Genomic DNA, 14,538 nt, shown 5'->3' on the forward strand with positions numbered 1-14,538 from the left:
CTGGGTTCAAAACGAAGTCCTAGAAGTCGCAAACACTGCTCAATTACAACATTTTCCCTTTCAAGCATAACTCATCTCTAAACCTCCAATGAGGCTTTAACTAAAAGGAAAATCCAAAGTCAGTTACAAGCTAGTTTTGAGATACTCTTACAAAATCAATGTAGTTTCTGTGGATTTCACAGTAAAACAGTCACATGTAAGACTCAGGATTCTCTTATTTTTTACATCATAATTCTCCAAGATCCTATGCTGTCAGCAGATATCTCAAAATTCACCAAGGATTCAAATAAAATAATCCTGAAATGGCCTATTTCTCATGACAATTTCAGGCAGAATACCTTCACCTGTTACAATTTACATACCAAATCTACCATTTCTACCAGAAACATGCTGACATGTAAAAGTGTGCCCAGAAAAATATGTTAGAATTCCAACACAGTATGTCCCTTCTCCTTGCCAGTTCCCAGGTAACACTCAATACATTTTCCAAGTTGCTAAAAATAATAATTGGCATACTTACAATTTATTTAAAAGGATAATACAGTATTGGCTAGTTTGAAGCAATGGGCATGTGAAACAATGTCAGTGCCAACATCAAGGTTTGTACAAAATGCATGAGTAAGCAAGTGGTATTCTGAAGCACAGGCACAAAAACATGATTTCATTTAGCAATTACCTGTCTGACAAGGTTAACATCTAATAGATCTGGTCATGTAAAACTAAAGTGACACCTACCTCACACTGGTTTCTTTAAATTATTTATCACTGCTTGACCTGAATTGTTTCAATACTTGTAGCCAGTTGAGATTTCCAATAAACCAATTTTTCATCATACAGCAAGTTCCAGGTGTTTCCCTTGTCACAAGGATAGAAATTGTTAAATTAATAAATGCATGCTAACTTCAGTCATTTGTCTGGTATTAATTTGTTTCAATGTTTAAAGTATAAACCTCCCTTATTTTTTGTCATATTAAATTCTAGTGCATGCTCTTACCAAACCTTCATTTCAAAGGCACACTGAGTGCCATATTCTTCCTTTTGAAACAATTTATGCATCATACTGCCAGCAGTTCTTCTTCTTGTAAAGTTGCAATTCAGCATAAGGCTTCTTACTTTACACTTCTTCTGCTTGCCATTCTTTTTCTGGCTGTAATAATTCTATTAAACATCTGACCGCCTTTAATTTCCTTTACTCAGAATGCAACCACTACAGAAACAATGTTTTCAATCAATGTCTCATACCTGCCAGTCCATACGCAGGAGCTCCTGCAAGTCATTCCTTACACCACATTGCTGCATGTTTTCCTTATGAGAGAAAGGATTAGCTATATTATGCTTTGAGTAGTCATAATTCCACCTCTGTAAGACGTTGACCTTGGACAACTGGAACATCATAAACTGCTTCCAACATTCTAGTATTTTTTTTGTTTGTTTACAGCCATATAACTCCTCATAGAACTAATACAATATACTTCAATACCTTTCTTAAAGTTAGAATTGTTGGGAAGGTAGTTTCCCAATAAAGGAACATATCTGAAAACTTTGAGCTACACTTTTTAGATAACGCCAAAATAAGATATTTAAAGGCAGATCTCCTTTCTATAGGTCAACTTCGTCATCTTTTGTTCTTTTCACTCCTGGTGTTTGCAACGGGGACATCTAGCAGAACAAAGAATGACCAAATGTTCTAAGCATGTTTGGGCATGTGCCAACTAGCACTCCCAAAAAATTCTTGGATATAATTTGGGAGACAAACTGTTCCAGAAAGCATTTCCAGCCAGCACTAAGTGTGTAAGATTACAGCTTCAGTGTAGGTCAGACCATGTTACGGTATTTGGCCTCAGTACCCAAGACAGTTCCTGAACATGTTTAATTTAGTAATGGAGAAAACACTGCTGAGCATTTTCAGGTTTCCATTGGAGCAAGAAAAATTTGTGTTCACTCTCTTGCCTTTTGTACTTGGCATAACCAAGTTAACACTTACAAAACTCAGGTTGAAGTTACAGGGTGTTAGCTAGCAAAGAAAATCTCTGGCATGTAAGGCTGCATATGGGCAGCCCAGATAATGGGGTAGCACTCAGGGAGTCTTGCTGGTATCCAGCTATAATCCCAACTGAAACAAGGATGATGCTAAGCAAATTTGCCAAAGGGTCTCTGGCTGCTGTTGCCATTCAAAAGATGGTGTGTGGGTTCATGATGTGGCCAGGTAGAGTTGGTGAGTGGGAAGATACTTTGAGTGAAGTTAGAAATTATTGAAAGATGCAATATGAAATGACTAGCAGCAAATGCTGGTCCTGTGCCAAAGGCAGAAAGCAAAGAGTATGAAATGCAGGGTGGTTTTTTGTAATCCCAAACCCCAAACACAGGCTGTTTATGTATGCTACCTGCAACATGAAGGCAGCATGAGGAAAGCATTTCACAGGACACAGGAAATTACTCTCTCATTTCTGCCCTGTGCATAGAGAAAACTTAAGTGTACTCACACACATTCCTTCCAGCCCTCAGCCTTCTGAATCCTGCAATATTTGTGATGCAAACTCTAGAGTGTAGAGAAGCTTTTGGGTACTTATTACAGATCAAAGGCATGTCACCTGCACCACATGCACACTTATTTTTCCAAATTTGGGTCTGAATGGAGATGCTTCACAGTCAGTCACTCTGATAATCATAATGTGAAAGATATCACTACTGCATTTTCATACGATGTTTTGGTTTTCCTAGTAAAGAACAGTCTAACAGCATGTGAAAAACTCCCTTGTTTAAAGATTAAGGTGCCCAAGAAGTCAACACCCAAGTTTTCATATTGCAGCTTCCACTCTGATCAGGGAGATCAATGCACAGAGCGACATGGCTCTTCTGAAATTGGTGCATGCTTCCTTCTGCCTAACAAAAACTAACAAATATCCCTATCAACATTCCCACCAAGACCCCAAAACGGCTCATACGGTAAGGTACAGGAAATGCAAGACTGTGTAATACTGCCACCTGGTGATAAGCGTCACAGAAGCATTTTCTTGCTCCTAGCATCACACAAAAGCCTTTTGCTTCCTTTCAGGAGCTCTTAATCTGCAAATTCCCATCAAACGTCACTTATCCAACTATCAGTTTATCTTGAGAACCTCTGCTTGTGCCTAAAAGTTAAACTACTAAGATTTTCAAAGTTTTGCAGGCCATATCTTGCCTTTTCCTTCAAGACAGACGTTTAAATATGCCATGGACAGACATAGCCTATCTTGATCCAAATCTCCATAACAATTTAATGTGAAGTCTAGGAACTTTAGTGTTTTCAGAGAAATAAATGTTAAGTAATATTAGAAATGATCCACTAGACCTTCCCTCTCTCACTCTCTCTCTCTCTCTTTTTTTTTTTTTTTTAATCTTTTCAATCTTTGGGATGCGATGTAAAAGTAAAAAATAAATAAACACAAACAAACAAAAGGCAAAACCAAAAAGGCTCAATAGAAACAACAAAAAATCTTCCAAGAAGTTTCTCTCTCCAAGACGGAAAAAAAAAGATTTCTGTAGTACATGATCTCTGAGTCCTTCATCTGATCTCTGTGGGATACAGGTGAAAAATGAAGAAAAAACATGGCGAATGGTAGATCAGGCTCAACTTCCAGAACTCCTATCTGGCTTTCACAGTTGTCTGCAAGTCTGAACCTTTCTTTTATAACTGACCTCCAACTCCTTAGTGAAAACCACAGCAAGCTGGGAACTGCTATCGCTTTCTGCGTTGCTGCTATTTCATAGAAGACCTTTCCTGGATTCTTTTCAGAAAGCCAACCTGGACACTTTGAAGTTTAAATTCAAGAACTGCACTTTCTTAATGTGCTGCTATGAGAATTTTTAGAACTATTCAGTCCTCTTCTTGGGGGACTTTTCTTAACTCTTTCTTATTTAACTATCATTCTATAAGCACCTAAAGGCATGTAATCAGTGGTTCCTCCCTAACATACGGCCATACAAAGATTTAGCGTTTTCTCTTTGTGTATTCATAATATATAGGAATGGTAATATTTATTCTTTAAATTATCCTCCCAAGATCAGTGGAACACTGGTCCCATCATCAGTTAAATGTCAGTTGGACTTCTGGAAAAGGCTGAAAGGAATTCAGGTCTAATGCTGAAGGGATCTAAGTTATTTCACAGCTGAGGCTGCAGCAGAATTACTCCTATTACCTCAAGTCTGGCCGACCTACAACAGTCACAGTGCAGAAAAGTTGCTAGCACTGAAGGTGGCAGGTTAGAAACTCATACTCAATTTGAATGTCTCAGTATGAGACATCCATCTCTGGCACTAATTTATCTTATAATCTTGGATTAAAGTATGTTGGGAGCTGTAATTACCATGAGAACTGGGAATTTTAACCTATAATGGCAATCTGTGGCAGCAAATGTCAAGACAAAAATAGTTCTCTTAAGCCTCAGCAGAGGGAAGGATCTGTTGGCCTTGCAATCTGTTTGTAACAGACCAGTGACTACGTAAGAAATATGAGAGGGAAGAAAAATTGTTCAACACTGTGACAGGTTTCAGATGAATAAACTGTAAATTTAGAGGGAGAGTTGAGGTGAAGATTGCTGGAGCGTTCAGATTAAGAATTGGCGAAAAATAAGGGAATAATTCTTTGGCTGTCAGAAAAAGGAGATCAAAATACAGATTGGTCAAAGCAGCTTGTTTGACCAAGGGGTCTAAGGGCACCTCACACTGAAGTGGTTTAGTGAGAAGCATGTACCTACAAACTACCAACACTGTATGTCATCTTGTGGCAAAGAAAAACTGGAATAGAATAAGAATTGCACTGCTAAGAGAAGACAGAGATGGTCCACAGCAGTGTAGTCACACTATGGCTTGCAGACCATTGATGGGGAGTGAAATACCAGAATCTGATCTGTAAAATAATTAGCAACCCTGTAGCCTCATCCATGGATTTGTGCAAGCATAACGGAGCATTAACAAGCATTAAAATATCTGAATTTATGCTTCTAATGTAAAACTTCATATGCTATAAATGTATTTTATTTAAATACAGATGTTTCTAGCACAATTATCATCATCTCTCCCAGCTGCTAAGAAATAGTAGGATGCAAGTTATCCAGATGTTTTATAATTGCATTCCTTTATTAACATGGTTGGGAACCCCAAGTTCCCAACTGTGGGGAAAATAGGAGCTTACACTTTCTTTTAGAAGGAAGACTCTTCGGAAGATTCTCTTGAAAAAACTTCCTGGGGCCTCCAGCAGTCAGGATCTCACTTTTCAATTCTTTAGTATCACAGAGTAGACCTATCATTTAACTTTAATCCTTTCAGAAGGACCAAGTTTATCAGCCTAATATACTACAGTAACTGCCAGTTATGAAAACTATAGTATGAACAGCAGTATATACATTTAGTATATAAATGTGAATAATCAGTACAAGCAGTGTATTTCTGATTTAACTTCATTTAATCCAGGAAATCAGGATCAAAGAATAACAGGAAACCAAAATAAAGCCACGGTTTCCAGAGAGAAACCTATCTTTATTACAATTTAATAGCCAAACATAACTTTCCCTTAGTTTGAGGTGTTAATTCTGGTAATCACATAGAATTGTGACCATCTTATTTTAGAGACAAAGTTATTCAAAAGAGGATACATCGAGATAGCATGCATCCAGCACTAATCCACTTGCCTTCCTTCTCTTTTTCTTCCTTTCTGTGTCTTCAGTGTCCCATAATTTGGAGTTGCACATTGCTCCTTCAGTAGCGTGGGGGGGGGAAGTTCATCCCACCACTCTTACCAGCAGAAGGATACAGGAGATAGAGGTAGCAGCAGCTGGCACATCAGGGGTTAAACAATTTGCTTTTCTTTAACAACACTTCATTTTTGCCCTCAAAAGTTTATCTACTTTAAAATATTCTAAATGTAGTGTGTTTCTGTAAGTCTAATTATATGCGGCATGTGAAAACATATTTGATAATCACATTGCTAATTATGTGCAATCACTTCAATACACAGGTGCAAAGCTCCAGAAATATGCATATTTTAATCACCTTGTATATAGATATAAACCACAACTTTTCATTTAAGTGTTCAGTGACTCCTTATTTCTCTGGGACTACACTTTCTTGGGTTTTTGATTGGCTAGTGCCAGAGAAAGAAATATACTAGGCTAATACAAATCTGAAATTTCATTTATATGTGTATGTTCCAGTGCTAAAAAACCTGTAATTCCTTACTTTTCCATGGTTTATGAACATGTTAGAGCACACATTCTAAAATTTATTGATGGATACAGCATGCTGACTTCAGAGATATGGGAATCATAATTTTTATTTTCCTTCTGGGAGCTTTAATTCTCAGTGTTCCTTTTGTATATATTTGCCTGGAAAATCATGTATATATGCATGGAAATGTGCCTTATCCATCTTGGATTACACTTGAAGGACCTTCTTAATGGTTTAGAAACAGAGGGTCCTAAAAATCTTGAGCAATAAATTAATTTTCATTATATTTGTAATAGCTTGTGGCTGCACTTTTTGCTTCTCTTTCATTTACATGTAACTGTTATTTTTTACATTGATTTTTAAAGCTGTTTTCACAAAATGGATTGCAATTCTCTTTGTGTGTAAATCATAAAAATCGAAAATTTTATATATTCAGATTAAGTGAAAAGGACATAAAATATTAATTTGCGTAATTCAAAAGTAATATTTCTATTTTCCCTCTAAAGATACTTAGCATAAATTACTGGAAGGAATAGCTTTATATTACTCGTCCATAAGTATTCTTTTTCAGTTTGGGAAGTGAGCTGAAATGACCCCTGACAGACAAGAAACTCATCTACTAGTCTGCTTCTAACATTAACAAAAGGACAGTCTGATAGAAGGGACAAAGCAAAATCTGAAAAGCAGCACTGAAATTTGTTCCACTGGAAAAACATCCATCATTTTTCACACAATAAAGCAGCACAGCTTGTTCTGTTTTGCTTTAGCTACACAAATTTTTAATTAAAATAAATTACCCTTAAGAGTCACAGAATAGTTGTTATGTGTATTACACACGCCAGCTACCATAACAGCGTTCAACAAGGCTTTCACTGAATCAATAAGCCAAAAAGAACTCTTCTATGAAGTCCTTTTTATAAATAGTGCTACAACTCACACTGGGTGCCATGAAAAAAGGACCCTGAACAAAGAAATCGCTGGGCAATTATACCCTTACAAGTTTCCCAGCCCTCATGCAACTGATTGGACCAGTAGTAATATTAAGGTCATCATGGGCACAATGCAAAGCACAGGGACATCCATCTAAATAGAAGGAAAACTTCTTTACTGTGGGCGTCACAGAGCACTGACACTGGCTGCACAGAGAGGTTGTGGAGGTACTCAAAACCTGCCTGGACATGACCCTGTACACCTGCTCTAGGTGAACCTTTTTAGCAGGGGTTTGGACTAGATGATCTCCAGAGGTCTCTTCCAACTCCAGTCATTCCATGATTCTGTGATTCTGACTGGGATCTTCCCACTCTTCATTGAGTCCCTTCACTCTCTCTAGATGGGCCTCTTCTCTTTTCTCTTCTCTTCTCTTCTCTTCTCTTCTCTTCTCTTCTCTTCTCTTCTCTTCTCTTCTCTTCTCTTCTCTTCTCTTCTCTTCTCTTCTCTTCTCTTCTCTTCTCTTCTCTTCTCTTCTCTTCTCTTCTCTTCTCTTCTCTCTAAGGTTGCAGCTTCTGCTGATGATTGCAATTTCCTTATCATCTGGCTTGAACTGGCTCTGGGGGCCTTCTTTTACTTGACCATAACATATGTTCAAAATATCTAGGTGAAAGTTCACAGCTTGCAGCCTACAACTTCAGCAACTTTAGCTAAAAATGCTAAGCAAGTCGTGCAACGCGAGTTCTGTATAAGTAGCACACCAAATCGCAGCACATAGTTTAGGTTGGATGAGTGCACTGGAGGCCAGCTTGTTCTGCTTGTGCGTAAAGCAGGACCAGCTTCAAAGTCACCTGAGGTTGCTCAGCACTTGTCCAGTCACGAGTCACGGCACCATAAAAGACAGGTGTAATTCTATGTCACCATTCTGAAATTAGACCAACACAACGCACAGGGGTTTGGAGAGTCGTTTTTCTTGGTGAAGCATTGGGACAGTTGGCCAATAGGTGGCGGTTGCCCCATTTCGGGAAATATCCAAGGTCTGCAGGGATGGGGATCTGAATAGTGGCCAGTGGAAGGCAGTCCTGCCCATGGAAGGGGGGGTTGAACTAGATGATCTTTGGTGGTCCCTCCGAACCAAACTATTCTATGATTCTATGATTCTTTTAAGAAGCGCACTATAGTTTTCGCTCCTGCATTAGAGGTGCGCTAGCAAGGCGTTCAGTGGGAAGTGAGGAATAAACACAAGATTTCTCTTTCCAGCTGCTCAGTCACACAAAGCCTGCAAGCCAGCTGGTCCTGGCACCCAGCTCTGCTGCAACCCAAATGCTGCTCCATGCAGAACCAGGAACAGGGAGTTACTGCACAAGTTACCTCTTCAGGAGCCTGTGCCTCCTTGCAAGGCAATGGTTTCTGCTGAGTCTGTAATTCAGCCTGAGCCAGGAGCTGCTGTCAAACAGCTCTCCCTCCCAGCATATGCTATCACGGGAGCACGCTGGATGGTGCACTCTGCACCCCGCACAGGTAGAAATACAATTGCAATTCTGACCCAGTTTAAAAAGGATAGAAGAGTCTGTTCTAAGAAAAACTGCATCTGGCTTTAAGTAGACAGTACATCATGGTTCTGCAGTCCTTGCTTCTGTCAAAGGTGACTTGGTTGAGTGCACATTCAGGACTCACTGGCTAATTTCCCAACTTAGGTTTTTTTAGGCATTCTGGAAAAGATTCAGAACTCTGCTCACTGATCTGACTAAAAAGGAAAAATCACTGATATACTCATGGTACAGGTATTTTATCTTTATGTTTTCCACCTTGCATGTAGCAATAGCACCTTTTGATCCCTACATAATAGGCCTGCAGGTTCAAATCCTACTACCCTGTTCTGGGAAATAGTGTATTTTCTCAGTGAATACACCTGTACCCTTACACTAAAGTCTCTTTTGGTGCTGGTGTGGCACTATGTGGCCAGAATTGTCCTAAGGCACTTCATTGCACATAACAGCTTATCAATTAATGTAAAAATACTCAACGTTGTGCATTTTATGTATAAATATTCTATCTTCTGAAGTTATAATGTCCCAAACAGTTGCATGTGAAAAATCATGACTAAAATACAAGTATATGGCTATTATTTGAATCATCAACAATGGTGATTTAATAACCTCATTGTACATTTTAGGCAAAATTATGTATCATCAGTGTATCCCCCGTGTTCCTTTCACTGGGTACATAGACAGATTCACCACTTACAACTAGAGAAAGAAGAAAAAGTGTTCTTTTTTTCAACACCCAAGAAACTCACAGGGTGTTGTAAATAAGAGATTAATTATGAGCACAGGCCAGTTAACAACCAAGATCGTCAGCCGTCATCAGAAGTGCCAACTCATGCTACATGATGAGCTTGACCCAGGAATAACAAGCTAAGATTTAGTATAAAAAAACTCAGAAAAATCCTGCAACATAATAGATAAGCCCTGGTTTTATCCACTGGTGCAGTTAGTTAATCAGATTTGGCATGGTAGGAGCCAGGGCAATATCAAAATATCAAAAAATCAATAAAACCACACTGGTTTTTGGCACAGCAGAGCAGTGGCATTGCTTATGAACTTGAGCTGATGTATCCAAATGGAGCTGCATTCCTCATTATGACCACATTTTACTGTTCTCCACTACACAGTACAGACATGCCCAGAGTTTTGTAGGAAGTTTTTTGACCTGGTCCAGGAAGTATATTCTCCAGATCTCTGAGGAGGATGATTTTAAATAAGAGGCTGTAACTCCTATGTTTATTTCACAAAGCAAAATGTTGCTTCAGTTTCCTTTCTTTCTCTTTTTCTTTTTCTTTTCAGTAAAAGTTGGAAAGAGAAGCATTCTGGCAGCAGGCCATTTGCTATCACTGCAGCTGTATGAGTGGGCAAGGCAAAGCAGCATAAATTCTTATTGCTAGAAAGTTGCCACTGAGCAGATTCTGTGAGCTGTTGAAACCAGGCTTATATTACTCCTGCATCAATTTTTCTTTCACTGGCTCATCCCTGTAAGTCAAAATGAAAAGTTAACAGACTATGAAACATATTTTGCATGGTCTGCTCCAGAATACCACTATGAGATATGCTAATGAAATAACCATGGCTATAATGTAATGGACAAAAAGTGATGCAGTACAGCATCCTTAGTCTTTTCAGGGAAACACCTCAAATGCCTTCATAGTAGAGACATTGACAAGTTCTAAAGAGATTGGCCTCCAGTCTCACACTAGATAAAAGGATACCAGCAGCTACTGCTCAGGAGGCCACCAATTAATAACCACATAACAGGAATATCTTTTGATTAGTGTTTGACGTTTACATTACCTCCAAGTTAGGGAGAAAGGGAGCCTTTCACCATGAAAATTGTCTTCAATCTGTTAAGAAAATAAAGTTTTATTTTCAGGTAACTGAATATGCTGATGAAGCTCAACTTATTTTCACTTATTGCTACTGTTTCTATAAAATAGACATAGCTTACTGTGACTTATAAAATATTTGCATCTTACTGAGAAGCGTTCATTAATCACTCCCTCTATTCACACTGAAACCGCTATGATAATCAATTCCTATTTGCACAGCTGTGATATGAATAATTTTAAATTTTGGCTCTAATTGTTTTTCTGTTCTGCTGAAAAATGGTTTCAGAGAACTAAGGGTTTTTTCACACACACACAGACACACATATATATGTGGAATGTATGTACAAGAATGGCCAAGTGTTATTCGAAATACTTAATTACATAAAATTCTGCTGTAGAAATGAAGATTAAGTCTGCTCTCCATCTTCTAAGTTTGCATTCTGCTTAGCAGATTAATATCTGCCTTTGTCAAATACACAGAAACAGATTTTTTTTTAAGTGTGTACTGGCTCTTCGTGGCTAGAATGTAGTTAAAGTACCAAAGCAAAGGAGAAACTGAAAAATATGCAAAAGCTTTTATAAGGAATGCAGTGTTCTCTTACAACACTGTACTTCTTTCCAAGGAGCAATCCAAACTGCATCTTAAGCAATGGATTAGGTTGCCCAGAAAGGTTGTGCAGGTGTCAGCCTTGGATTTTTTTTCAACACTTGACTGGGCCTCAAACGTAACCTTGTTCTGAGCTGGAGGCTGGACTAGAGACCTCCTGAGGTCCCTTCCAACTTCATTTCGCCTATATATGATCATAAATTTAAGGCCCCTAAAAATACAATAACCCTAAATGGGAGAGAGAGAGACATCTCAGCAGACTCTTTGTTTCTAATGGAGATCTCTGAATTTAAGCAGAAAGGATCTTTTCTCAAGAAAACTACTGCACTAGCTATTTTCTGTATTTCACCACAGACTAATGATCTGACCTTTGACTCAGAGCTACCACTTTATCTTGCCACTGAATTCAAAGCTAGTTATATTTCCATAGCCAGTGCCAAGAGATTTTATTTTTCTTGTATGGCAAATCATAAATTGTCGCAGCTCAAGATGAAACAAGTGCAAGCTTAGGAGTTCACATTTAAGCAACAATAGCAGCCTCTTCAATATCAATATAAAACAAAAGGTAACAGAGCAACTTTATACAGAAAAGCAATTGATAGATTAGGGTAAGGTGGGTGCATCCATCATCACATTGTATCACACAGAGATACGAAAAATGCGTGGTAAATGTATATACATGGGGAATGTGCTAAGTACATCTCAGTTTTGCTTGAAGAAACATCAAAAAAGCAACTTGTAGCTCCTTTAACCCCAGGATTACTTGGGCTGGGATGTTTTTTGGTAGATGGTCAATATAAACCAGCTATGGCCTGTTCTGTGCAGAACAAGTATAGTGTCAGTTCTACTAAGTTCATCAAATGCATTTTGAACTTTGCTAGGGAGTGGTGGAAATGTTTTTATCAGTTCATTGCATGTGTAATTACTTTCTATGGTTGGAAGAGTTTGGCCCCATACCTGGGTTATTAGCATAGGAAGACAAAGGGACCAAACTTGCTCATCCATACAATACTCTGGCCATGCCATCCCTGTTAGCAGCAGCAACAAATTCTGGACTGTCAATATGAAAGAAATGAAGCTGCTTAGACAGTGTATCAGCCTTCCTCCATAGAAAAGATGCTGAATTTTGTTATTTCTAATGGCCTTACATGTAAACCAGGAGAAATACTCCCGTGGCTTTCATTATTTCTGCAGAGGTGAATGAAGGCTGCACTACCAGTTTTAGGTAAGCTTTACTTGACCCATTTACATTAAAGTTGGCATCACTGATGTGACACAGTGGTAGCTGGAAACTATCTGAGGTCTTACAACAGCCCAAATTTGTGTGAATACGTCCAAAAAAGATCAACCACAAAGGCCCCAGGTTGAATTTACATATGAATGACCCTCAGGATGTATTTTTCATACTTTCACATTGTAAAGACCCAGAAGCATGTTAAGTATAGGCATTTTGTGAAGGCAAGTTTCTGTACCATAGTTTGAGATGAACACTAACTATCCAAACAATACAATCCATACATAGCCTGCTCCCTGGAGTTATGCCCTCACTGGCTCCCACCACTCACAAAGCAACTTTGAGCAGTCAGGAGATGACTGTGTGCAAAACAAATTAAAGTGTATGCAGCAATAATATATTCCAGGTTTCAGCTTCGAGTTCCATGAGTCACATTTTGGAAAAGGCAATACCCCCTATTTTTAATACAGCTGGGGGATTCTTTCTCCAACGAACTATGCAGAGCTGCTCGGCGTTAGCATCCCACAACACAGCTCCAGCAGCATCAGCCTCTCTTAGGTCTGAAAAACTGAGGGAGGATAGCAGCTTTGTTGAGGAAATGGAATTAACTATGGAGATTTTTAACACCAAGAAAGTTAGTAAATTAGAGAACGCGAGTCTGAAAATTCCAAGGTAAGTTAGGCAGAAAGTAGAGGCAGGGTTCCTGTGAAGCTAATGCTTATTGAGGAAAAAAACCCATGCAGGCAGGAAACAAAACACATCTCAAAATAGAAGTCGGTTTGAAAAACTTGGAGGAAGAGGAAATTAAATACCTCCTTCTCAGAGGAACAACTGTATGTGTATATTATGTATGAAGCTGCTCACCCAGAGTAAGACTTTAACCACTGTCTGTAGGCTGGTGAGGGCCGAGGGAGAGCAGCCCGTTAGGACACGGCCAGCGGGAGGTTAGGGGAGAGCCAGGGCGGGCGGCTGCTCTCCTTGGACACAGCCATGTCCCTAGTCAGCCTCCTGCAGCCACCGCCACCCAAGCCTAAGGGCACACTACGTAAATCATACTTGCACTAAACAACCCGAAACCTTAAAAACTAAAAAAAAAAAAAACAACGGGAATGCCCCGCCGCCGGCAGACGGGGCGGGGCCAGCCGCGCCTCAGGGCAGAAGTGGTAGTCCCGCTCGTGCGCATGCGCACTCCTGGCGCCGCGTGTCGGCGCCGGCCGCCCCGCTATTTATGGTCCGTCAGCCGCCGCTTGGCCTCCGGGCCGACCAATAGCGCAACGCCGAGGGCGCGGCGCAGCCAGTAGGAGCGCGGCACGGCCGTGTGGGCGGGGCGCGCGCCGGGGCCGCGGCGCCGTGCGGGACTGGGCGGCTCTGGGCGCCGCTGCTCCTCATGGCGGGTTTGGCGCTGTTCTTGCCGCTGGCGCTCCTGCTCGCCCTGCTGTGCACCCGGCCGTGCTCCTGCGGCACCGCTCCGGCCTCCTCCTCACAGCCCGTGACCGCCCGGCTGGCGGCGAAGTGGCCGGCGACCCCGCTGCTGCTGGAGGCGAGGTGCGTGCAGCCTCCTCCTCTTCCTTCTCCTCCTCCTGCTGGCGGCCGCCCTGTCCCGTCTGTCTCCTGGGGGACAGGAGGGTGGAGGGACCCCCTTTTCCCTCCACTGAGCTGGAAGGAGGGCTGTCAGAAGGGGATGTCCACGTTTTCCCTGTCGGAGGGTGTGTTAAAGTACTCCTTGGATGTGAGGCTGAACTGCTTTCTCCCCTAGAAAAGTGTTGTGGACAGTGCTGGCAAGGCTCTCCCACGCCTTGACGGAGCTGTACAAGCGGCTTCGTATTTAAACTGCTCAGGCGTTTTGCAGGTCGCTGCGTTGAGGACAAGTAATGGGCCAATTACACAATCCCTGCTTTCCACTGAGTAACAACATCTTCATCTGCCCCCAAGTAATTTGCACGTTAATTAAGTGATTATAAAGGTACTAGTGAATATGTGAACCTGTAAGAGTGAAACACGGTGGTACTTTAAAAGGTATTGTTAACTTGTAATCACAGCTTCAGCCTGGAGAGGAGAAGGCTTTGGGGTGACCTGATTTCAGTCTTGCAGTACCTGAAGGGAGTCTACAGGAAAGATGGGGAGGGACCCTTTCTTACAAAGGCACGCAGTGAGAGGACAAGGAGGAATGGCTTCAAACTGAGA

The 14,538-nt window shown here is 40.6% G+C and overlaps 1 protein-coding gene and 1 long non-coding RNA gene across 5 annotated transcripts in view; one reads left to right on the plus strand and one right to left on the minus strand.

Moving 5' to 3' along the window:
• Positions 1–10,023: 10,023 nt before the first annotated feature.
• LOC138118479 (uncharacterized) lies at positions 10,024–13,506 on the minus strand. The gene is made up of 3 exons (XR_011155167.1): positions 13,219–13,506; positions 10,479–10,528; positions 10,024–10,160 (listed from the first exon to the last, which is right to left on the minus strand). It is a non-coding gene; the product is annotated as an uncharacterized lncRNA (long non-coding RNA).
• Positions 13,507–13,690: 184 nt separating this feature from the next.
• The window catches only part of UGGT2 (UDP-glucose glycoprotein glucosyltransferase 2), a 79,939-nt gene continuing 79,091 nt past the window's right edge, over positions 13,691–14,538 (plus strand). For all 4 annotated transcript variants that reach the window (XM_069008283.1, XM_069008293.1, XM_069008311.1 and 1 more), the window contains exon 1: positions 13,691–13,899. In XM_069008283.1, the coding sequence (XP_068864384.1) occupies positions 13,742–13,899 (158 nt within the window). In that variant the 5' untranslated portion in view covers positions 13,691–13,741. The remainder of the gene's footprint in view (positions 13,900–14,538) is intronic.

This window comes from Aphelocoma coerulescens, chromosome 1, assembly GCF_041296385.1.
Source record: "Aphelocoma coerulescens isolate FSJ_1873_10779 chromosome 1, UR_Acoe_1.0, whole genome shotgun sequence".
NCBI lineage: Eukaryota > Metazoa > Chordata > Aves > Passeriformes > Corvidae > Aphelocoma > Aphelocoma coerulescens.